The following is a 26,085-nucleotide window of genomic DNA, read 5'->3' on the forward strand; positions in this document are numbered from 1 at the left end:
AAGACTGACATCTTGCTATGCATGTTTCCAATTTCTGTTTCATATTTAGTTTTCATGGCCTCAATTTCTCTAGCATGGTGACTTTGCGTGACCTCAATCTCCCTATTACGTTTTTCCAGGTGGGCGCATAAAGTTTTCACATCATTGACATAATTAGTTTGGTTGATTTCCATATTCCTTACCAGCATCATTAGATTTCGTAAAATTTGCTTTTGCTCTTCCCTTTCATTGTCATTTGTCCCTGATTTTTCACTATCATGAACTTGATCTGCAATATTTCCGGTGGATGACACATTCTGACATGATGAATCGTCTTGGGATCTTTCAGCTGGACCTCTTATCAAATTACTTTCATTCTGTTGCATAATTTTAGAGGCAGAAGGCAAGCTGTTTGGACTATCATATCTATCTTTAAAAGCATTGAGAATGTCTTGTAAAGAAGTGAAAAAATCATTAGGAAAATTATTAAACCAATTCAAGGCATCACCCTCTAAAGAATGAACAAATAGACGCATCTTGAAATCTTCATGATTATATTGAGGAAATCTACAATATAAGATCATTACACAAGTAAACCTGTTTAAATGTTGTTCAACAGTGACCGAATCACCACCCGAGAACTTAAATAATTTACCAACGGCCTCTTTCGGAAGATCATGGAGATTATCAGTAAAATGACATGGTTTAAATGAATAATCCATGATGAACAATGAAGGATCAAATGGATGATAGAAAGAGATTTCTGCTCAAGAAAATTAAGAGATGAGAGAAGTGGAGTCGCCACTTGAACAATGAATCTGATTCTAGGATCCAAAAAGTAACCACAAGCAGATATGAGGAAAGCTTCTTGTCTGGGAAAAATGAGAAAGTGGAGTCGCCACCCAAACAAAAAACAGACCGAAGAGATGCTACTGATATGGCGAAAAATAAAGCAATAAAAGATCCAAATGATAACCCAAAAGGTTGAATTTGCCATCCCAAAATGAGAGATGAGAAAGATGATAAGGTGAATGTCGATGAAACTCCAGGAACAGAAAAACTTTGTCCCCGGCAACGGCGCCAAAAAATGTTGTCGTTGCCAGCTCAAACGAATGATATACGGATGAACGATGAATGATGAAAAGTCGTTGAAAAAAACCAAGGACAGAAAAACTCTATCCCCGGCAACGGCGCCAAAAAATATTGGCGTTGCCGGGCCAGATGAAGAGATAAGAAATGAGAAAAATGATTTGTCGTTTGAAACACCGAGAAAAAGCAGTCCCCGGCAACGGCGCCAAAAAATGTTGTCGCGCGGATTGACACGACAACGCTCAGACCGGGGGCTGTCACTCTGATCCCCGATCCCTCCGTTTAAGCCTGTCTCCCGCGGCTAAGGGGGGTAGTCCCTGTGAGATGATGAGACCAACTGTCGACCAGTTGGTTGGGAGACACGAGATACAATATAAAAAGCACTAAAATGATTTGATTAATTGAGCAGACCAGTGCCTTAAGAGATTATTGTTAAAATGATTACTTGTTAGATATAGAAAAATAAACCGTGAACAACAATCATTTGTCATCAAAAGGAATCAGCGAAATCACATAACCAAACGATATCCAGCGACTGAGAATTTTGAAAAAAAGATAAATGCTTTAAACCACCACGAGAATCCTAGACCATTAACTAGATATCATATTCGCATCTCGACTTGAAAAATTCAGATCTTAAGATATAACATGAAAAACAACTGAAACTGGCAAAAATGATTTTCCAAATTTTTTATGTGATAAAATGAAACCTAAAAACCCTAAACCCTGATAAAAACTGCATAAAGCAAAAAATTTGAAACCCTAGATCAGAGAAAATTGAAACCCTAAGACAACTGATTAATTTACAGATTTGGCCCCTTAACAGCCAGATTCAGCAATAAGAACGGAAATATTTTAACGAAACGAAAATTTCAGATTTGTCACTGTGAAGAACTTCAGAAAATCTCTCATGCAAACTTAGAAAAATAAACCGAATGATAGACCCAGGATCAAGTCCAACTGGGCTCAGCAAAAAAAATGCTTGCGGGAGTTGGCTGGTTCAGCCGAGAACTTCCCCGAACGCCCACAAATTTCCTTCAGAAAATGTTTTCTGCACAGCTCAAAACAACCGTCAACAAAGAGGGCAAAAATGCTGCTAGATCTCAAACAGTAATGGAGATACCTGCCATTACTTCAGAAACCCTAACAGCACCCAAACCCCAGCAAGTGAACAAGATACCTGTGCTCACAATACTCTACGAAAAGCTATTATTAATGGCTGAAAATAACATATGCAAAAAATGAAATGATCTCACAGCATTCCAAGAGAGTAACACCAGCAAGATATGGACCCCAAAGTCTTCCTTTATTAACCAGAAACAGATTTACAAGAGAGCTTCTTCAGTATCTGACTCACAGATCGAATGAATCTGAAATGACCAGCTAAGACCCTATATAAAGGAAATGATCCCAACGGCTAGTTCGAATGATCCATGTAGAAATGATCTCGACCGTTGATGAAGATCAAGACATCTCTTGATCTCATCCGTCGATTTATTCAATTAATTTTTTATTATTATTTTTTAAATTTTTTAAATTTCTTATTATTTATTATTTTATTATTATTTTTTAAATTTTTAATTTTTTTTTTATTATTTATTATTTTATTATTATTTTTTAAATTTTTAAATTTCTTTTATTTTTTATTTATTTCATTTTTTTAAATTTTTAAATTTTTTTATTATTTATTATTTTTTAAATTTTAAAATTTAAAAAAAAAAAATTTATTATTTATTATTTATTTCATTTTTTTAAATTTTTTATTTATTTTATTATTTTATTTCATTTTTTAAATGGATCATCGAACTAAACCTTTGGAAACATCACCCAGGACCTGGGACTTAGGACTCACGAGGGGATTTAAAACATTTTTCGACCCTCAAGACACATTACATCATGACTTTTACAACTTACATCTCAAGGGGACAAGCCCACTTAACATAGACCCTCATAAATCACCCAGTTCTGTGACACAACTATAATCTAGCAGATCAACACACTAGGATTCTCCTAAAATTCTAATGACAAAATCCATCCCGGCTTTGGGGTCAGGTTTGAAGGAAAACTCTACCGATCCATGGATCGGTGAGACGAAAAACCTTCCGGGACTAGATTACCACTAGAAAGTTGGGTCCACCTAGGCAATACACATACACGACTCATGTCTGCTAAGATTATTTACAATTCATACATGCAGACTGGGTTTTACAATCAAAATGATCAAGCTGCTGATGACTGTTGGATGGCACGGACACGCTGATCAGGTGCTGCCCTTTTCTTGCAAAGAAAAAGGGGGTGTACTGCATGGGTAGTTCACCGGTAGAGGTCAACAGGTCCTACAAACACTCGTTAGATGTTGAGGGAAGTTGATCTTCAAAATCTACCACACAAGAGTTAAAAAACAATCCAAACAATGGCTGCAAAATAAGTTAAGTATTAATGGAAACATCAGCAAGATAAAATGTATATGTACAATTATAATTTACAAAAGGCTAAGCTAAAGAGTGAGTAAACTCTCGTCTTTGCTTAGCCATCTTCAGCTCTTAGATAGCAAATGAAATAAATGAAGTACAAATATTTTTTTAAAAGAGATTTAAATTTAGAAGTTCTCGGCTTGTGTACAAGCTATGTGCCGAAATTCCTGCAAAACCACTTTGTAAGATAAGACTATGAAAGTTCAAAGAACAAATGAGAGCTCCTTTAAGAATGTATCAAGAGTGAGTTGGTCTCTCCAAAGACTTCCCTTCACGCTTGATTCTGTAATCCCAACAAGATGTTCCCTCTACAAAACTTCAATCAAGAATTAGTTCCATATAGATTTAGCAATAAACAATGATAAGAAACTCTAGAGATTTATTTACTAGATCATTCTATACCTAGAGCATACTTCTAAATCAAATGGCAATGCAAGATAGCTCTACATTAACAAATCTACAAGAGCATATGGAAACAAATTAGATAAAGCATGAGTAAAAGGAATTATACCAATGCTCAACAATTCATCACACTCGAAAAGGAAGAACACCTCATGAATGAAACCCCAAAGTCTTTATTGATATTTTTGAAAGTGTACAAGGCAGCAGCGCTTCCGCAAGCACAATAGCTAGTAACAATATTATACAATGTGAGAGCCCATAGCTCTATTATATAGAGAGTTGGGAGCAAATCCTAATGAAGAATGACAATGACAAATGGCATTGGAGTCAATCTCAATATAAAAGTGATTAAACAAGTGGCATGAGGTGACAATCCTAAAGATAAATTCGAATTTGTTGAATGAAGCTCCAATGCCAAGTGTAAAAATCAAATTCTGGCAAGTGAACATCATTTTCTTCTTCCCTTATGTGCCAAATTCGAATTTTATAGTGGAATGACAAGTGTATATGGGTGGTAACCCGTGTGGGGACAATTTCCCACAAAAATCTCCACCAAATATTCTCCCAAATCCTCCCAAATGTGCATTAACTTCACAAATTCGAATTTCCAAACAGTGTTTTCATTTAATGCCAGAAATTCGATTTTATTTGAGCACATGTCATTTCCTTGATTTTAGGAGTCCACATCACCTTGGGACTTCACTTTAACTCCCTCATAATTTTCCACCTCATTTCCACAACATTTAGCATGTGTGGATATTTATTTTTCTCCATTTATTTAATTTATAGCTTAATTAATTGCCAGATTTCCCACTAAACTTAGGAAAAGTGGGTTTTGAGGGTCCAAAACACATTATTAACCCCTCAAAGTGTGTTATAGTAGAAAGTTGAGGGTGAGTGGTGTAATTTTGATTACTCATACCCCATAAAACTTCTCTAGACTACACTTATTACAATTTAAATACAATTTTATTTGCAATTTTTGACCTGCAGGATCTAAAAAATTAAAAAATGACTACCTAGACCTAACCAAATTCCATGAAATTTTTTGTGTGATCTAGTATGGTAATATACATAGACTCTAGACACTAAGATGTGTCAGGGGCTCAACCTTCAAACCGTCACTTTGGCTTTGGAGTAAAACGTGAGTGAAAAAACCTAAAAAATTATCTGCCTCTGAAAAAAAAGGGATAATTAACCAAATTAAAAAAACACTCCAAGGTGTACTCATTTGCTGATCGAGTCCCAACATCCTAGGCCTGTTACAGACTCAAAACTCATCATTACTAGTATCACTTATTACAAATCCCCGTAGGGTGTGGAATCCAATGTTTTTAAAACCGGAACCGGTGACCGAACCGGTCCACCTAGCTAACCGGTTTACCGACCGGAACCGGTCTAACCGGGACTGGTTTGGTCTAAACGAACCGGTTTTTAAAAAATACATTAAATAATTAATTTTTAATGAAAAAAAACTATTTTTAAGATGTAAAACCATGATTCCAAGCCAATAGAGACAAAATATGCAAAGTTTGCTCATTTATATACCATGCAAAGGTGAATATATCAAAATGGCACCGAGTGCAATACATATCATCGACAAAATAGCAAAATACATAGGAAATGAGGCTCTAAATGGCCTATAGAGTCCAAAAACCATGCTGCAAGCTATGAGGCCATTGGCCTACTACAAGTCTACAGTGTACACATGATCAATCATCAAGATCATCACCACTACTAGACACATGATCATCATCAGGAGCTACATAGACATCATCTGGTTCAGAGTCTGAGGATGCCTCTGCCTCATCTGCAACATCAGTATCAATGCCACCAATGACAATAGAAGTGGACCTAGTGGAAGCACGAGTTTGTCGACCTGCACGACTAGTGCCTTCCATTGGTTCCTTGCCTTTCCTTGATGCCGCTACTGATCCTGGTTCTGATGCCGCCACATAATCTGCCTCATCCTCCGCTAAAGCCATGTCGATATCAAAATCAGCCTCAAACACAGGATCTTCAGTCTCCTCCACCCATTCTGATGTTGGATCAATATCGTCCAACACAATGGGATCTAGATCAGGTGATTTGCTCATCATTTGGTTCCTCCTCAGTCGAAGGTTGTATTGCACAAAAACAAGATCATTTAACCGTTTTTGTTCCAAACGGTTTCTCTTCTTCGTGTGTATGCGCTCAAAAACAGACCAATTGCGCTCACAACCTGAAGCACTGCAAGTTTGACTGAGGACTCTAATTGCAAACCTTTGCAATTGAGGACACTGGCCACCAAATGACTCCCACCAATGTGCTGCAAAGAAAAAGACAATAATTAGTAACTTAGTTTATAATTTGAATTGTAAAGAACGTAAACAATTTTAGCTTGAAATGAAAAACAAAATGGAAATTGGAATTGCTTACCTGGTTGGTCCACATCTCTTGCCATCTTTGCCAAGTTTTTGCCAAAAGTACCACTTGCTTGATTGAAAATAGTAAGCTGTCTATGTATATCCAACTGCTCTACATGGTTAGGGACCATGCGCTCCAAGCAATCAATCAATCCAGCTCTGACCTCCCCATCATGCTGATCTCCTAGCCGATTTTTATAGTGATACCTTGGGTTCAAAAAATACCCGGCTGCATGTATAGGACGATGGAGTTGATTGTTCCATCTGTTATCAATGATCTCCCATATACGGCCATATTTAGCTAACCTGTCATTGTAAGCTGCCCGTATCTGCTCCTTTGCCTGATCCATAGCTTCATAAATGTAGCCCATGGCCAATCTTTCCCCATCCACCAACCTTAGCACCTTAACAAGGGGCTCGGTAATTTTCACAAGCTCTACAGACCTTTTCCAAAAATAAGTGTCTAACACTTTCTTTTTGGTGTCTTTTCCATCTGGTCTACGAGCCCACCGAGATTCAGACCATTCATCAGAGGAAAACATTTTCTGCAAGTTTCTATGTTGACCATTGAGACATTGCAACGTGAGGAAGTGAGTTGCAAATCTCGTAATTGCAGGCCTAACAAGCTCTTTGCCTCCAGTGTGTTTCCTCATTAGGCTCAATACCCATGAGTGGTTGTAAATGTATTTTGTAATGCACTTGGCATGCTCTACAGTGTTTTTTACCCACTCCACCTTGCCTATATCCTCAAGCATGAGGTCTATGCAATGTGCAGCACATGGAGTCCAAAATATGGTCTTATATTTGGCCTCAAGCATCTTTCCAGCAAGAACATAGTTTGAGGCATTATCAGTGATGACCTGCACAACATGCTGCTCCCCAACTTCCTGAATAATGTTATCCAAAAGCTCAAATAGAAGGCTTGCATCCTTTACCCTATCAGATGCATCAACTGATTTAAAAAACATGGTTCCTTGAGGGCAAGAAACAAGGAAATTAATGATAGTGCGGTTCTTTCCATCGGTCCATCCATCTGACATAATGGAACAACCTGTTTTGACCCATGACTCTCTAAACTCAGTCAAATACTCATCAATGGAAGATATCTCTTTTTGCAAAAGAGCTCCCCTCAAGTCATGCATACTAGGGCCTTTGAAGCCCTTTCCTGCAGCTATAACAGAGTCCCACATAGCTTGGTAATAAGGTGAGCGAGAAGCATTAAATGGGATATCTGAATCATACCACCATCTAGCAATGTATTGGTGAGAAGTTTCTTTGCATTGTTTTTTCCAATGCTGATCCAAAGTGGGTTGAGAACTTGGCTGGGAGGAAGTGGCTGTGGGATTAGATTTAGAAGAAGCAATGGTGGCAGAAGATGAGAAATAACTTTGGATGTTTTGTCTCTTTGGTCCTCTTGATGGTTGGCCAACTCCAACAGAAGGATGAACATAGTGAAAGGGGTCATTGGTGGAAGGGATAGAAGTGGAGTCTTGAATCTCATAATCATCATACCCACTCTCTTTCATGGCTTCTAATAATTCCCTCTTCCTTGCAATTTCATCTTGGATGGCCTTCTCCCTAGCCTTATCCTCATAAAATTTTTCAAGCTTGGCAATGTATTCTGCCCTAATAGGACCTAACAGTTCTTTTGGTGCATCACATGGCTTTACTTGGCCTCTTACCCCAGCCAAGTGTTGTTTCAACCTAAGAATACCCCACCTCCAATAGATTTATGGCATAATTTGCATATCATTTTTCCATCAATTACATCACAATGAACCCATGCACTGTCCTTTCCTTTTGGAGCCATGTTTGCTTGAAATAATAACAATTTGCAAAGAAATCTGCCATTTAAAAAAAAAATTGCAGCTAAGGAACATGGAAAACCAATGATAAATGTAGGAAAAAAAATGCACATGCAAGCTAAAAAATTTGATAGCATAGAGCTAGAGAGTTCATAGGCTTAGCATAGCATAGATGATAGATCATTGAAATGAGAAGTTTATAGCACAAAAAAATTAATTCATGGACAGCAGACCCAAATGAGGAATTATCAAGTGCAAATCCTTACCTGGAAATGCAAAGTAGCTCCCTTAGCCTCCTCTTGATGATGGCAACTCCACTGACAGCTACACACTATCTCCAAAATAGCTCCAACTCCAACTCCAAGATGACTACTTCAGCAAAAACTCCACACTCTCCAAGCTCACAAACAAACTCACAAACACTCACAAACACTCCAAATCAGTTGTGTGAGACAAATGAGGGTGAGAGGGGTGTCTTATAGCAATTGTGAGGGTCTTTTTGGAGGGAAAATCCCTTTCCCTCACCCCCAAAAACCCTAAACCGCCCTCAGCTGCCATAAACCCGCCGCTTTTTACCTTTACCGGCGGCCTGTCCCTAAACCGGCCGGTTTAGGACGGAACCGGCCGGTTAGCAAAAAACCGGCCGGTTAGGACCTAAACCGGCCGGTTTTGACCGGTTAGGTCAAAAATCTGGGCAAATAGGGGTGCTGACCGGGTTTTTTTCACCGGTTCTGACCGGTGAGCCTCCTAACCGGCCGGTTAGGCCGGTAACCGGTCAGACCGGAACGGTTTTGAATACTATGGTGGAATCTGGGTACAAGAAAGATGATGAAAAGATAGAAGTAGATAGATAAGATAAGATAATTTTATTAATGTCCATCAAATGACCAAAATAGGTCAACGGGACTGTCAGTTACAATGATTACATCATGCCAAGTCGGTGGACCAAACGGTCCCCTTTAACATTTCTTTTAAAAAGCAGAAAATACATCTATAATCTAAGTAAATGTAAATGTAGAAGCTAGAAGCTCTCGGCTTCGAAACAAAGCGCTACGATGAAGCAGAGAAGGAGAAGAAGAAAAACAAAAAGGGGGGGGAGGAGTCTCCTGTCCAGTTCCTACTCCTAACATCCGAGGCCGAGAGAAGAAAACTGAGAGAAGCTCGTCAAAGTCTGTTGTCCTGTGGGCATACTGGTTTGTCACTTGGAAGTTATAGGGCGCCTCCCAGGGGTGGATCCAATCCTGGACGGCTGGTCCAGTTTGGTGGGTCGGCCCCCCGAGACCGCATGGATCTGGTCTCAGTATCTATGGGTCGGTCATGTTGTTAATAATACTTGGGGCGGGTGAATCAGTATTAACAAATCAATAACTTTTCATTTCCATAATCAAATTCATATACGCTACTTCAGTTAAGGGAACTCGTGTGTACACACAACTGTGTTTAATGACACTAGCGTATATCCAACAAACTTATGATTCAGTTCATTCATCATATGTTGATCTTTAATCAGTGCATCAGAACATCATTAACCATATAAACAGTAACCAGGTGCAGTAAAAACAAAACAGATCATCACACATAAGAGACACACATGAACACCATGATATACGGTGGAAACCCAATGCGCAACAAAAAATACCTGTTGTTGTTTTCTTTAAGATAAGAAAAACCTATTTACAATCTTGTACTGGCGCAGACTCATACCAATACGTAGGCACCCACCTGCAGAAGGCTACAACCTTCTCTCGTTCTCCAGCTTCTACTAGAAGGGAGCTACAACCCCCTAGCTCTTGTACTAGCCGATATATTTACTAGTACGTAGGCGCCGACCTACAGAAGGCTACGACCTTCTCTTTTCTTCCAGGGACCACGTTTCATAAATTTTCAGACTAGATCCATCAATACAAAATCAATCACCACTGCAATACAACCATCAACTATATCTGCATCATCAATCTCTAAATCACCCAACAATTGAATCACTGAAACCCTGTCATCAAAACACAGTCACCAGAACACAGAGCAGAACCCAGAACTCTGCAACAACCACTAGAACCAACAGCAACCTCAAATATCAAATTTCATAATGTATACGCTACTTGGCTGTGTCAAACCAGTGTGTATACGCCCTTTCACCAAAGGGAACCAACGTACAGATCTGAAAATAATTACTTATACCTTCATTACAATTTTCTACTTCAGATATACCCAAATCATCAGATATAAAGGATAAAACATGCATCAGTATTCAGATCTGAACTATTCATGATCATACCATATAATGATAATGCATTTTAGTCTTCATGATCCCGATCCATCAACCTTCATTTGCCACATAGGTGCATCCTTAGCAAAGCATCACATACCCATAACCTGCATACTAGATCTCACATTTCATCAAATATTCATCACTTGCACACTTGCTCTTTGGCCTAATGATCTTCTTCTCCTTATATAGGTTTAGGCCTCTCTCAATACCATGGTCCAAAACCACGTAGGACCGATACCTTAGACGCAATACCTGGGGTCAATATCTCGGACCAAATACCATGGACCAATACCAAAATACCATGGTCCAAATACCACGGACCAAAACTTAGTTTTCCAACATGTACGTGCCTTTCCTTCTATGAAAGTGCGTGTGTACGTTATACGCGTCTTTGTATATAGTGAACCTGCGTGTATACGCGACTTGGTATATAGTGAACCTGCGTATACCTTTTCGTATACGCGACTTTGTATATAGTGAACCTGCGTGTATACGCGACTTGGTATATAGTGAACCTACGTATACCTTTCTTTCTTCATTCTTGTTGTTTACCTGCTATACTATGATCTTTCATCTGAGAGAGTTGCCATCAAGGACAACACTTGTGTCATACCTGTATCATAATGCCAACAATCTCCCCCTTTGGACTTGATGGCAACAACCACACCAAGTCACTCTCCCCCTTTGACATCAAGGGCAAAGGGCGAACCAAGATATTCTCTCCCTTGATATACATTCTACTGTCCATACTCCCCCTGAGTACATGTTGAAATCTCTGATTGAGCTCCCCCTTTGTACATGCTAAGATGTATCAATCCGTTCATGCTCCCCCTAAGCACATGCCGAGTCTGCAAAAATATTTTTCAAAAGAATAACATGACTCTACAAGCCAACTAAGTGAGTATGACCTTCCTATCACCAATGACTCATACATACATCAATCTCCCAACCAAGTGGGGATACACCATTTTGACTCATCCACCCAACCAAGTGGGGATATACCAAATGTTTATACATGACTGAAATAGACATTATTACATCATCCTTTCCATGCAAAGTGGGGTTACAAATTAGGTCTTTTCATGACCTTTACATCAAATGATATACATGACTTTTATAACAATGACCAACAATCTAAACAAGACCATGATACTCATCAGCAACTATCGTAACGCATATATGATCTGCACCATAAGCATCTGTCACCAGCGTCCAGACCTGTAACCTGCAATACCATTCTCTTGGCCAACCAACAATAAGTAGCAAGATGTATCATTTAGCCACATAAGCATCATCACCAAAGACTTCTAACCATAATGCCAACAATGCATTATTCGAAGCATATGCTCCCCCTGAACCTGTGCCAACCAACACATACCATGACTGAACCACATCAAACTTCTTTCCTGAATCTGTTCCACTATTTTTTCTTCAGAGCTCCATATACGCGACTCTGCAGCCTTTAACTCGTGGATATACGCGACTTCTCTTCATAATAGCTGCGTATGCAAATTGGAATATTGAAGGTTTATACTTTCAGCTTCCCCTGGGTCTGTTATGTCTGCTAACTGAGTTATGCCACGTCTTTCTGACACTAATTCTGTCTTCTTTAATACCTGAGATTGAGATGATGTATGCTCATTTTGCTTTGGTGTCCGAATTTTGCTCCTGCATTTCTTTACTTTATGTCCAAACTTGTTACATGCATAACATCTTACATGTTTTATATTCCTTTTATTGCAATCAATAGCTTTGTGACCAAACATATTGCAAGCAAAACAATATCCCTTAAAGTACTTGGAACGTGATGATCTTTCTGTGTGATGGTCTTGAACCATTCTACTTCTGCATCTGGCTGCAACATGTCCAAGATTATGACATTCATAACATTCAACATTATTCATCGGAGGAAATAACCATCTATCACTTCCACAGTTAGGAGCAAAAGATTTTCTTTGAAGAATTTCTTTCCTTGGTTGTTGCTGGGGTTGACCTCTTATCTCCTTGTTGAGCATTTCAGGTTTTGCATTAGAGTTCCTTGCCTCACCCTGTGAGCTAGATTCACCTTCAACAGTTTCATAAAAACCAAGGGATCTTTGACTACTAAGAATATCATCCAAAATCTTAGTACTGTCTTGAAATCGTAACAGTTTATCCTTTTCTTCTAATTTACCTTTTACGATATTTACCTCAACCTGATGTTGTTCTTCCTTTTCCAGATATTGCTTCTTTATGTTTTCTTCAGCTTTTCTTTCTTCTTCCACTTGTTGCCTTAATTCGAGCACTTCATGTTCTAGTTCTTCAAGAGCTTCTTCATTCTGCTTCTTTGATTCTTTAAGATCTTCTTGTAAAGAGAGGATCTTAGATTCAAGTCTCTGGATTGTTATGCTCTGATCTTTTACTACATCCTGCAGTTGCTCCCTTCCTCTGGTTATGACTCCAGTGGAACTTTTAATCTAGTAACTTCCTCTTTTTCTACGTCATTATTTTCATATGCCATGAAAAGTTTAATTTCTTGATTATCTTCATCACTATTATCATGAGTATAATAACTTCTATTACCTTCTTCAGACATCTTTCCTTTGTTATGAGGGCATCTAGCAGCGTAATGACCAACTCTACCACAAGAAAAACATTTGAAAGGTAGCTTACCTTTGAACCTTCCAGATCCCCGTTGAAGATTCTTGACAAAATTTACCTCATATTCTTCTTCTGAAATGTATCCTGATTCATTGAGTTTTTCTTTTCCCTTTGTTAATACTTTAAATGTGGCTTCTCTCATATCTGATGGTCCTCCTTTTCTCATTTCAAAAGCAGTTAAGATTCCGTGAAGCTGCGTCATAGTGATATTTTGCAGATCTTGCTTTTCTTCTATGGCAGACACTTTGGGTTCAAATTTAGCAGACAAGGATCTCAAAATTTTCTCAACTAAGACACCTTCCTTAATTTCTTCACCCAGATTCTTCATACAATTGACAATCTCATATATACGTAGGAAGTAATTAGTTATGCTTTCATCACTATGCATCTTAAGAGTTTCATACTGAATTCTGAGAGTTTGAAGCTTAGCATTGAGTGTCTCCTTCGTAGCTTAGAATGATTTTGTCCCATATTTCTTTAGCTGATTTGAGCTATATGACCTTGAAAAACTCTGATTTTGACAAACTTGCTAATAAGATAGTAACAGCTTTGGCATTGATTTCATATTACTTTCTACCTGTCGTATCTGTAGGAATCACTGATGGAAATGTATATCCTCCTTCCATGATTTCCCATATATCCGTTCCAAGCGATTGTAGATAGATTGTGGTTCTTATCTTCCAGTAAACAAAATTGCTCCCATCGAAGATTTGTGGTTTGATGGATCCCTCTCTTTCTTGATTACTCATGATGATGGATCTTCCTTCAAGTGATCAAGCTTCTTCTGAAGGACCTGCTCTGATACCAATTGTTGGAAATAACACTGAGAGGGGCGGGTGAATCAATATTAACAAATCAATAACTTTTCATTTCCATAATCATATTCATATATGCTACTTCAGTTAAGGGAACTCGCGTGTACACGCAACTGTGTTTAATGAAACTAGTGTATATCCAGCAAACTTATGATTCAGTTAATTCATCATATGTTGATCTTTAATCAGTGCATCAAAACATCATTAACCATATAAACAGTAACCAGGTGCAGTAAAAACAAAACAGATCATCACACATAAGAGACACACATGAACACCATGATATAAGGTGGAAACCCAATGCGAGACAAAAACCACCTGCTGTTGTTTTCTTTAAGATAAGAAAAACCTGTTTACAATCTTGTACTGGCGCAGACTCATACCAGTACGCAGGCACCCACCTGCAGAAGGCTACAACCTTCTCTCGTTCTCCAGCTTCTACTAGAAGGGAGCTACAACCCCCTAGCTCTTGTACTAGCCAATATATTTACTAGTACATAGGCGCCGACCTACAGAAGGCTACGACCTTCTCTTTTCTTCCAGGGACCACGTTTCATAAATTTTCAGACTGGATCCATCAATACAAAATCAATCACCACTGCAATACAACCATCAACTATATCTACATCATCAATCTCTAAATCACCCAACAACTGAATCACTGAAACCTTGTCATCAAAACACAGTCACCAGAACTCTGCAACAACCACTAGAACCAACAACAACCTCAAATATCAAATTTCATAATGTATACGCTACTTGGTTGTGTCGAACTAGCGTGTATACGCCCTTTCACCAAAGGGAACCAGCGTACAAATCTGAAAATAATTACTTATACCTTCGTTGCAATTTTCTACTTCAGATATACCCAGATCATCAGATATAAAGGATAAGACATGCGTCAGTATTCAGATCTGAACTATTCATGATCATACCATATAATGATAATGCATTTTAGTCTTCATGATCCCGGTCCATCAACCTTCATTTGCCACATAGGTGCATCCTTAGCAAAGTATCACATACCCATAACCTGCATACTAGATCTCACACTTCATCAGATATTCATCACTTTCACACTTGCTCTTTGGCCTAATGATCTTCTTCTGCTTATATAGGTTTAGGCCTCTCTCAATAACATGGTCCATAACCACGTAGGACCAATACCTTGGACCCAATACCTAGGGTCAATACCTCGAACCAAATACAATGGACCAATACCAAAATACCATGGTCCCAATACCACGGACCAAAACTTAGTTTTCCAACATGTACGCATCTTTCCTTCTGTGAAAGTTTGTGTGTACGTTATATGCGCCTTTGTATATAGTGAACCTGCGTGTATACGCGACTTGGTAACCTGCGTATACCTTTTCGTATACGCGACTTTGTATATAGTAAACTTGTGTGTATACGCGACTTGGTATATAGTGAACCTGCGTATACCTTTCTTTCTTCATTCTTGCTGTTTACCTGCTATACTGTGATCTTTCATCTGAGAGAGTTGCCATCAAGGACAACACTTGTGTCATACCTGTATCATAATGCCAACAGGTCAATGGTTCTTTTGGTGCCCCGCGCTGGCGGTAGCACCCTAAAGAAGTCCGTGATCTTCTGCGTGGTGTCCGATCTCGTGGGGGGCTGAAGAAAACGAGCCTGAAATCTGAAGGCCTCCTGGAGATAAAGTGCAAGGCATCTCGGATCAACATATCTGAGAAAGCTGGTCAAAGTCTGAGAAAACCTGAAGAGACAATGGAAACGACCTCGAATCTCATAGTAGGCAAGGCATCCGAAGATGAAGTGTGTCTCTGTCTCTATCTCCTGTAAGTGGCAAAGCTAGCAAATCCTATCTGCCCTATCGATGTGATGATCTGTCTCCACCCGGAGTCTGTGAGACCCAACTCTAAACTGCCCGAGGGGGATTCTAAGGGCATGCATCCAATCCTGGAACGTGCACTGGGGTCTGATGATGAGCCCATCCCTGATCTCCAGGCAATGCTCCGCGTAGAAGGCCATTTTTGGATGCATGATCCTTAACACAAATATTAAATAATGTTTATTAAAAGAAACCTTAATGTTTGTACCACTCTTCACGACCACAACAGCCCTTTCCTTGGGGCATAAACAAACAAATTAATAATACTTATTAAACGAAATTAACATTGTTAAGAGATTGTCTTAGGCTCACGACTTCTCCAATGTTGACCTATGAAGTCCTCATTAGCCTCACAAAAATCCTATAAAAAGAGACCTATCTAACCCCAAATCACATCAAAACTCAACAACTATCTCACACTTCAGATCTGAATTTTTGAGAAAATATTTTCAGCCTACATGAGGAAAATCAATTCGGACTACTGAGGCAGACTAACAAATTTCAGAAAGAGGGAAGGGTTTCTGGTTTTAAATTTGGCTTTTGGTGGTTCATTTGGGCAGCTTTCCTTCATCTGATTGGGCAAAGAGTCTTTGATAAGGCTCAAATCATTCCTACAGGACTGCAACCCTCTTCTAAGTTCTAGGGCACAATATTCACAATAGCATGCTCGGAACTAGCTCACAATTTTTAGACTCTTGAGGTAAGTTTTTGTTGCAAAATTTTGGGAAGTTTTTATGATATGTTGGGCTGGTTTGCCATTGATTTGTTGAAGGACTGTTATATCCTTGCGGTTAGGGCACTCTCCTCTCTTAGAAATTTCGGTCCTGTAGTAATACCTTGTCATTTGATCTTGAACGTTTTTGTATAAGCTTATGCTTTATCTCTTGCAGTCGTTTCTAATTGAGTAGAAGACCCTTTATTTGGCCTCTCTTAATCTGAATCAAAGGTCTATTAGAATTCGCTTGGGCAGAGAAGGTTTTACTAATGCGGCCTCCATAGGGCACACCTTTGAGGGACGGCGAAGTCATCTTGAGTACTGTAAAACAACATTTCTGATTTTGGCATCCTACAAGATGCAGCAATGTTATGTTTGCAGACATAGACCTGTGCATTCGGGCACACTTTCTCTGTAATTTAAAATTATTAATTCTTGTCTTCCTTATCTTAAGTTGGGCTAGTAAGAAGGGCTTTCACATAAAACAGCAATTTAACATAAAACTTGACTGGTAATTTGACATGTGAATTAACAGTGATATAGGCTTGACATGCTTGACTGTGACACTATATGACAGTGATACATTTTATCCATTAGCTTGACACCTTAGACTTGACTTTTGTGATGTATTGTCTTTTGAAAAGGCACTTATAATCGCTATGTGACAGTGATTCATTTAGTGACCTGAACAGTTCTCTAAGCACATGCGATCACATTGAAATGATGTTAGTTTTTGTAGCATCGGAAGTGTTCTAGTCTCGAAAGTTTGTGGACACGCTAAAACACATGAGATCTCTAAAACCCATAAATTATTTCTGGAAATTCCACCTAGAAGTGTTTCAATTAAATTATTAGCTTATTTTTAATTATTTCCTAAGTCTAAACTTAGGAAAAGGGGTTAATTAATCAAAATTGATTCAGATAAGGTGTGAATCATCTAGAAACTCACACGGATCGATCCAGATATGATCTCATCCATCGATTATGTTTTAATCTTGGTCACTGGATCCCAACTGGAGATTATAAGAGGAGGTCGAGGTAGATGGAAAATGCAACAATGTAGATACTCAAATGCCTAGGTAGCTCAATTTTATTAGTAGCAGAGATCTAGCAGAGGAGATTGAGTGAGGGGGTGAGTAGCAGGTGGTAGAGGAGATCAGCAGCATTTCCGGAGGAAGTATTTCAGTTCTGGAAAATGAGAGGGAGTGTGAGTTTGCCCAGAGGGATTGTGCAAGGACTGCGCAGGCAGCAGCGACAGAGCAGTTCGATCTAGTTGGAGGAGCAGTCAATTCAGTAGTTGATGGTCAGGATTTTGATCAAGAGGACTAGTGAATCAGTTCAAGAGCCATAGAGAAGCACAACCGCAGATTTCAGGAGCTTCCAGAGGCAACAGCAGCAAGGCCTGCACTACGCAGAGGCTGATGCATAAGGAATTGCGAATTGCAAAGGGGCCAATTTCGGGAGCTGAAATTCGTTGTGGGGCGAGGAAAAATCCTCACAAGAATTTTTCCAGTGATTCTCTCAGATTGGATTGTCAGTTTGACATCCAAATTATTGTACTCGGATTTTTTGTTGAAGAATAATAATAAAACCCTCATCTGTTGCACCAGTTTTCCCGCATAGGGTTTTTTTGGGGACAATTGTCCAAAATAACCTTGTCAAAAATTTTGTGTGCTATAATTTCTCAGTTTCCAATGTTTTATTTTCCGCATCATTTTTATGGTGAAAATTGTAGTTATGATTTTATTCATTGTTTGTCGTAATAAATAAATTGCATAATTAAATTTACAGTTAGAAGAATAATTTCCAGTTGCTTCAATAGCTTAAATTTTCACATGGTACAGAGCATGATTGATCAGCCGAGAAGCGCAGACGCAGAAGAAGAAAATTCTGTTGTTCAGAGGGAGCAACAGGTCGAAATTTTTTGGTGTTGCGCAATGCCTAGCAAGGCAGGTCGAGTTGCTTAAGGAAAGTTCGATTTTTTATGCAGAGTGGCAGAAAAATTTGACTTTCTAGATTGAGTAAATCCAGCAAGCAGAGAGAGCAACAGTAGCTCAGATATTCGCTGAGCAGATTCTTTGGTTAGACACAGGGTTTTGCAACAGATTGCTAGAGCAGAATCTATGTTGGGTGGAAGAGAAATAGCACACTCAATAATTCTCCAGTATGGCGATGGATTGATTTGATATTAAGGGAGCTTCAGACTTGTCTTCTAGGTTGGAGGACGAATTTGCTTGCCTATCAGGCTCAACTCCACAGGGCGTATGGTAGGGGTTAGAGAATATTTCTCTAGCTACAATGACGAGCAGATGGATTTCCAAATTAAGATGGGAAACAAAACGAAATGTACTCCAGTAGGGAGAGATACCATCGATTTTCAGAGTGAGTCAGGAGCAAGTATTAGTGCTACAAATGTACTGCATGTGCTAGGATTGGGAATGAACCTGATTTCAGTATCCCAGCTACAAGATTGGGTATGAACCTGATTTCAGTATCCCAGCTACAAGATAAGGGATATGATGTCCATTTCGTAGGGAAAAAGGTGTTTGTCAAACACCCAAGCTGGAAGAGGGTAACACAGATTGGAGTTCGAAGCAACAGGTTATACAAGTTGCAGCTCGATTCTCCAATGGCACTAATACACAGTGACAGTAGCAGTGGGAAGGAACTGAATGAGCTATGTCATAGAAGAATGGGACATTTACATCATGGAGCACTCAAGATGCTTAAAGAAACAGTAACAAGGGTTCCAGAACTTGGCACAGTACACGATGATGTGTGCATAGGGTACCTGCTTAGGAAATATGCTAAGGCAGCATTCCCAAGAAGTGACAGCAGAGCAAAAGGCGTGTTAGGACTTATACACTTAGATATTTGTGGCCTAATGTCCATTAGAGCTCTCAGTGGGACCAAATATTACATCACCTTTATTGATGACCAATCCAAGAAAATCTGGATCTACTTCTTGAAGACCAAGGATGAGGTCTTCGATCGTTTCAAGGAGTTTAAAGCTCTCGTGGAGAATGTAACAAGGAAAATGATCAAGGTGCTTCACTCAGATAATGGTGGGGAGTATGTTGATAAAGACTTCACAGATTTTTGCGTGAAGGAATGCATCAGAAGAGAGTGGACAACTCCATACAATCCACAACATAATGGAGAAGTAGAGTAGAAAAACAGAACTATAGTCGGGGCTGCAAAAGCGATGTTATATGACCAAGATTTGCCTAGGTTCCTACGAGCAAAGGCATGTAACACAGCAGTGTATATTCAGAACAACACTCCTCATAGAGCACTGGGGAAGAAAATGCCAGAAGGAGTCTTCACAGAGAAGAAGCCAAAAGTTAGTCACTTCAAGATCTTCGACAGCATTGCTTATTGTCATGTGCCAGATGAGAAGCACACCAAATCGGATCAGACTGCAAAGAAGGGGTTTCTTGTTGGATATAGAAAAACCTCAAATGCATACAGGGTCTACATTCCTAGCAATAGGAAGATTTTATTAAGATGGGACGTAAAGTTCATGGAGGACCGAGCTTTCAAGAGATCTCGTGAGATGTCTGTAGGTGATCAAATCATCCAGCAGAAGCTCCATTGGTCCAGCAGCAGGGACAGCCAGTGGGACTGCCAGTAGGACAGTCACAGATAGTGTTGCGGGGGAGCGCTCCCCCCCTCGATCCCGCTCCCAATCCGCGCTCCGAGCGGGAGCGACTCGGGAGCGCATTCCTGAAATCGCTCCCGAAAAGGGAGCGATTTCGGTAGCGCGCTCCGTAAAAAAAAAGGCAGGGAGCGTTTTGCTTTTTTGCAATTTTTTCTTTTGTAGTAATGTTCGAAATGCAATTTGTTTTGAAAGAAACAAATAATTTTTGAGTGGGGCAGCTTAATGATCAAGTCTATGTCCCTAGTATTGATATGCTATGCATGATAATGTTAAATTCTTAAAGTAAAAGTGACATTCTCCTTAATCTTCATTTTCATCCTTTTACTTAAATTTTTAACATTACCATGAAATGACTCAGGATGTTTGAGAGTGGTTCCGGCCTCATTGGATTTCATATGCAGAAAGTAGAATTTTAGATTTCATTCAAAATCCAACAAACTTATCAATTTTTCAGGATTTCAAGATTGGGGGATTGCAATGTTTCCATTGAATTTTGTCATGTATTAGGGTATGGAACTCGTATTTAATCAAGAGCACCAATCCCTCTATGTACCTTGATGTTAGTGACATTGGTTGTCAAACTCCTCTATCATGACCCTCCTAAAAATGTACGCATCACTCAAGCAAAATCTTGACTTGGCATGCTATGCTTTTTCTATCTTATGTTAATGCTTAGAGGGTGATATTAATGACAAAGATCCCTATACAGATACAGAGGTAATGACAAAGATACCTCTGGATATTAATGCTTAGAGGGTGATATTAATGACAAAGATGTTGATATTCCAACAAGACTAAAAAATTAGACATTTCTCGTGGTGGCAAGAGGCCCAAGCATAAGAAATAGATAATAGATTTACTTCTCTTTTCTAGTTTCTAGTAGTTTATTGACTCTTTCATATTTATTATGATATTTTTTTAAACAATATATGACAATTTAAGTTTGAAGTTGGCAATTATAACTCATTAGTAATGAATTATGAATATGATGCTTCATGAAAGTTGAAAGTTGTTTCATTTCATTTCATTTTATAACATTTCATTTCACGTTAGATATCATTTGTTGTAATGGTTACACTTAGCTTACAAGTACAACTTTGGTGATCAATGATGATAAATGTCATATATTGAATTTTGAAAGCTTGAAACTTTAAGATTGATGAATCATGAGACTCAATATGTTGTACGTTACTATGTTACTAACTTGTGGACATGGTTGATGAAAATTATAACTTCTAGATTATTGTTGTTATATGGTTCAATCTATGTTTTTTTATGTTTTTTATATCTAATTCATTATTCTACATGTTTTTGTTGACATATATGTATCATATATATATATATATATATATATATATATATAGAGATATTATATAAAAAACGCTCCGGGATTCGCTCCCAACCCAGGAGCTTCTGAAAATGTCGCTCCCACTCCCCACTTTCGCTCCCGCTCCCAAGTAACACTAGTCACAGAGATCTAGTACAGTGACTAGTACCAGCATTTCTTCAGGTACAGGAGATCCAGTGAGTTCACATCAGATGGAGCAGCAAAGGCAGGATGAGGAGCAGTTGGTCGAACCTCCCACCACTAGTGGTCGAGCCAGTAGAGAGGTTTGTCAGACATTGAGAGATGCAGAGGAATTTATTGGAACTCCTAGGACGAACAAGAGAGAGTGCAGACAGCCTGATAGGTACCAAGCTTTGGTGGCTCAAGTGGCAGAACCTCCCATTTTTTATGAAGTCGAACAGCATCAGGTATGGGTAGATGCCATGGTGGAAGAATACAGCTCTATCATGACAAATGATGTTTGGGAAGTGGTGCCAAGGAATAAGGGTAGGTCAATTAGGATCTACAAGATCAAATACGTTGCAGTCGGTAGCATGAAGAAGTACAAGGCTAGATTCGTGGCAAAAGGGTATGCGCATAAAGAAGGAATAGATTATGAGGAGACATTCGCCCCAGTTGCCAGATACAACTCTATCTGGTCAGTTATATCCCTAACAGCTCAGATGGGATGGTAGATTCACCAGATGTACGTCAAGACAATATTCTTGAATGGGGTGATAGAGGAGGAAGTGTAAATAGAATAGCGAGAGGGCTTCGAGACTCATGAGAGGCACACTCATGTGTGCAAGCTGAAGAAAGATCTATATGGGCTCAAGCAGGCTCCCAAGGCATGGTATGGTCAGATTTATACCTACTTGTAGCAAATGGGATTCGTCAAGAGTGACGGAGATCCCAACCTTTATTATTTGACGGTAGAGGATGAGCTATGTGGATGATCTCTTCCTAACAGGGTCATCAGGGCTCATACAGGACTGCAAGAGGAACCTTGCAGCAGAGTTTGATATGAAGGACTTGGGGTTGATGCACTATTTCCTAAGATTAGAAGTGTGGCAGAAGGATGGGGAAATCTTCCTTGGTCAAGGAAGATATGCTACAGATATTCTGAAGAGATTCAGAATGCAGGATTGTAGAACCAAGTCTATGCCCATGATCACCAACTACAAGAAGATAGATTCGTCAGACGATAAGGATGTTGACCCCACCTTGTATAGACAGCTCATCGGTTTTCTCATGTATCAGGTCAACACTAGGCCAGATATCTGCTTCGCAGTCAATACCCAAGGTCAGTTTATGGTGGAACAAAAGAGGGTACATTGGACAACAGCGAGGCACATTTTGAGGTATGTACATGGCACAATCGAGTATGGGTTGAAATATACCCGAAGAGATGACGTCAGACTATGTGGGTTCACAGATGTAGATTGGGCAGGCAGTTCAGTGGACAAGAAAAGTACTTCTGGGTATTACTTCAACGTTGGATCAGGGATGGTCTCTTGATGCAGTAGGAAGCAGAAGTCAGTAGCACTGACCTCTGCAAAAGCAGAGTATATGGCAGGGAACACAACTACGTGTGGAGTTCTATGGCTCTGGAAGTTGCTAGTAAGCATGTTCAGGCAAAGGATGGAAACAACCAGTCTATTGTGATAATCAGAGTTGCATCAAGCTCTCTGAGAATCCAGCGTTTCATGACCGGTCAAAACACATAGATATTTTGTGCCATTTCATCAGATATTGTGTGCAGCGTGGAGCAATCCAGCTATAGTATGTTGCCACAAATGAGAAGGTTGCAAACATACTCACAAAATCCCTAAGAACTAAGTTTGTCTATTTCAGAGAACAGATGGGTATGGTGGAGACCCTATTTCAGTAGCAGGGGCAAAATATTTCAGATGCTTCTTAGTTGCAGTTGTTGCAGTTGCAGTAGCAACAGATGAAAGGGAGTTGCAATGCAGATGCAAGGTTGGCAGCAGTATAGCAGTGTCAGTAGCAACACAAATACGGCATCAAAGTTGTGCAGTGGTTGGTGGGCAGTTGCCAGACATCAACAGCATGACAGAGGGTGGTACAGAGACAGTGTTGTGACAGAGAGTGCAACACTAGAGAGAAAACCTTCCTCGCTAAGAGGGAGTGTTAGTTTTTGTAGCATCGGAGGTGTTCTAGTCTCAAAACTTTGTGGAGAGGATAAAACACATGAGATCTCCAAAACCCAGAAATTGTTTATGGAAATTCCACCTAGAAGTGTCTCAATTAAAGTATTATCCTATTTTTAATTATTTCCTAAGTCTAAACTTAGGAACAGGGGTTAATTAATCATAATTAATTGAGATAAGGTGTGAATCATCTAGAAAGTCACATGGATCGATCCAGATATGATCTCAACCATTTATTATGTTTTAATCTTGGTCGTTGGAGTCCCAACTAGAGATTATAAGAGGAGATTGATGGGTAGATGGAAAATGCACCAGCACAGATACTCAGTTGCCAAGGCAGTTCGATTTTCTCGATAGCAGAGATCTAACAGAGGAGATTGAGCCAAAGGGTGAGTAGCAGGTGGTAGAGGAGGTTAGCATCATTTCTAAAGGAAGTCTTCTAGTTCCGGAAGAGGCAGTGAGAGGAAGTGCAAGCTTGCCTAGAGGGACTGTGCAAAGGTTGTGCAGGCAGCAACAACAGAGCAGTTCGATCTAGTTGGAGGATCAGTCAATTCAGTAATTGGTGGCCGAGATTTTGATCAGGAGGACCAGTGAATTAGTTCCAGAGCCAGAAAGAAGCAGAGCCGTAGATTCCAAGAGCTTCCAAAGGCAAAAGCAGCAAGGCTTGTGCAAGAACTACACAAAGGCTGACGCAGAAGGAATTGTGAACTGTAGAGGGGCCAGTTTCAGGAGCTGAAATCAGCTGTGGGGTGAGGAAATATCCTCATAAGAATTTTTCTAGTGATTCTCTCATATTGGATTGTCAGTTTGACATCCAAATTATTGTACTTAGATTTTTTGCTGAAGAATAACAATAAAACCCTCATGTGTTGCACCGGTTTTCCCGCATTGGGTTTTTCCAAGGACAATTGTCCAAAAATAACAGTGTCAAAAATATTATGAGTGTGTTAGGATTTTTCAGTTTCCAGCATTTTATTTTCCGCAGCATTTTTATGGTGAAAATTGCAGTTGTGATTTTATTCATTGTTTGTTGTAGCAAATAAACTGCATAATTAAATTTACAATTAGAAGAATAATTTCAAGTTGCTGCAATAGCTGAAATTTTCACAAATGACATGATTAATATATTGACATGTTGACCTTGACTTCATGCATTGATCTTATGTTTGTACAAGTTACAACAGCTAGACAGAATTATTGACATATCCTATTAAACCTATATGACATATTGACTTGCCCTTTGAATTGACTAATAGATATGATAGACTTGACTCAACATCTAACATATTAACATGACATAGACCAGATACACAGTTGACTTAGCAGTGACATATGGTTGACTGTATCAATAGAACTGGTATGATTGTAAGTTGACACTTTAACTTTGACTTAGATCTATGACTGTGATGACCTATGGATTTGTACTAGAAGCCTTGTAGTGATGACATAATCGTGACCTTACAGGGTAGCAGGTCCTTGAGAGCAATATCATTTTTTTGTACAGAAGATTGAAGTGAAGATGGATAGTAGTGTGTGAGCAGTGACCAACAGTGAAACGGCATATGTTGGTAGCTCTTCGTGGGCAGAGCTTGAGAGCATTGGTTGTAGGTCATAGGGATGATCTGAGGCACCTTGGCTTATGCCATTGTTTGATAGCAGTGTCGGATGGTTGTAGCAATATGAGCAATTGGGCACAGTGATGTGAGCCCTTAATGATTGTAGCAGAATGACGGGAATCAGTTGGTGCGAGGGATGATGGAGCAACATTGGCAGAGCTAGAGTGCCCAAAGTCTGAAGCAGCGCAATAGAGTGTTGCAACAGTGCGAAAGGCACAAGAGCAGATACAACAACATCGCAGTAGCATCAGAGGGTTAGGACAGAGTAGCAACAGAGGTAGCTTCAGCGTCAAGGGGCATCCAGAGTGACCAACATGTCCGCTTTTGGGTGGCTTTTCCAATTGCTTACTTCTCAGCAACTGAGTTGCAGTACAACAGTTAGCAGTGGCAGTGTTATCGGCAGCATGATGTAGCATATTGAGAGGGAGTTGCAGTACAGATGCAGCAGTGACAGTGGCAGTGTCATGGGCAATAGTATAGATTGCAACAGCGCAGTGGATGAAGAGCAGTAGGCCAAGCATTAGCATTGCAGAGGACCAATGTCGTGGATCAGTGTGATACTTCTACTGGGAAGTATTGCTAGAGCACATTCCTTGATACGAGGGAGTGTTGATTTTTGGGTAGCATCGGATGTGCTCTAGCTCTGAAATTTTGTGGAGGGGCTAGAACACATGGGATCCCCAAGACCCATAAATTATTTGGAGAAATTCCACCCGGAGTGCATGTTATTCAAATAATTAATTATTTTTAATGGTGTCTAAGTTAAAACTTAGGAAATTAAAATAATTAAAGTGAATTAATGTAAATATGGGTGAGAAGCTTCTAAGTGACGAGGATCAAG

General features: G+C 39.4%; 2 protein-coding genes across 5 annotated transcripts in view; both read right to left on the minus strand.

Moving 5' to 3' along the window:
• Positions 1–26,085, minus strand: part of MLO1 (Seven transmembrane MLO family protein) — a 344,076-nt gene that overhangs the window by 270,834 nt on the left and 47,157 nt on the right. The gene's annotated exons all lie outside the window — the stretch shown is intronic.
• Positions 5,352–8,043, minus strand: LOC149173788 (uncharacterized). Its single transcript, XM_089424732.1, has 2 exons — positions 6,363–8,043; positions 5,352–6,252 (listed from the first exon to the last, which is right to left on the minus strand). Exons 1-2 carry the CDS (start codon positions 7,873–7,875, stop codon positions 5,657–5,659), a joined length of 2,109 nt encoding a protein of 702 aa, XP_089280858.1. The 5' UTR covers positions 7,876–8,043; the 3' UTR covers positions 5,352–5,656.

The sequence above is a fragment of the Pinus tabuliformis genome, chromosome 4_2, assembly GCF_031772625.1.
Source record: "Pinus tabuliformis cultivar Carrire ecotype Pingquan chromosome 4_2, CPIR1, whole genome shotgun sequence".
Classification (NCBI taxonomy): domain Eukaryota; kingdom Viridiplantae; phylum Streptophyta; class Pinopsida; order Pinales; family Pinaceae; genus Pinus; species Pinus tabuliformis.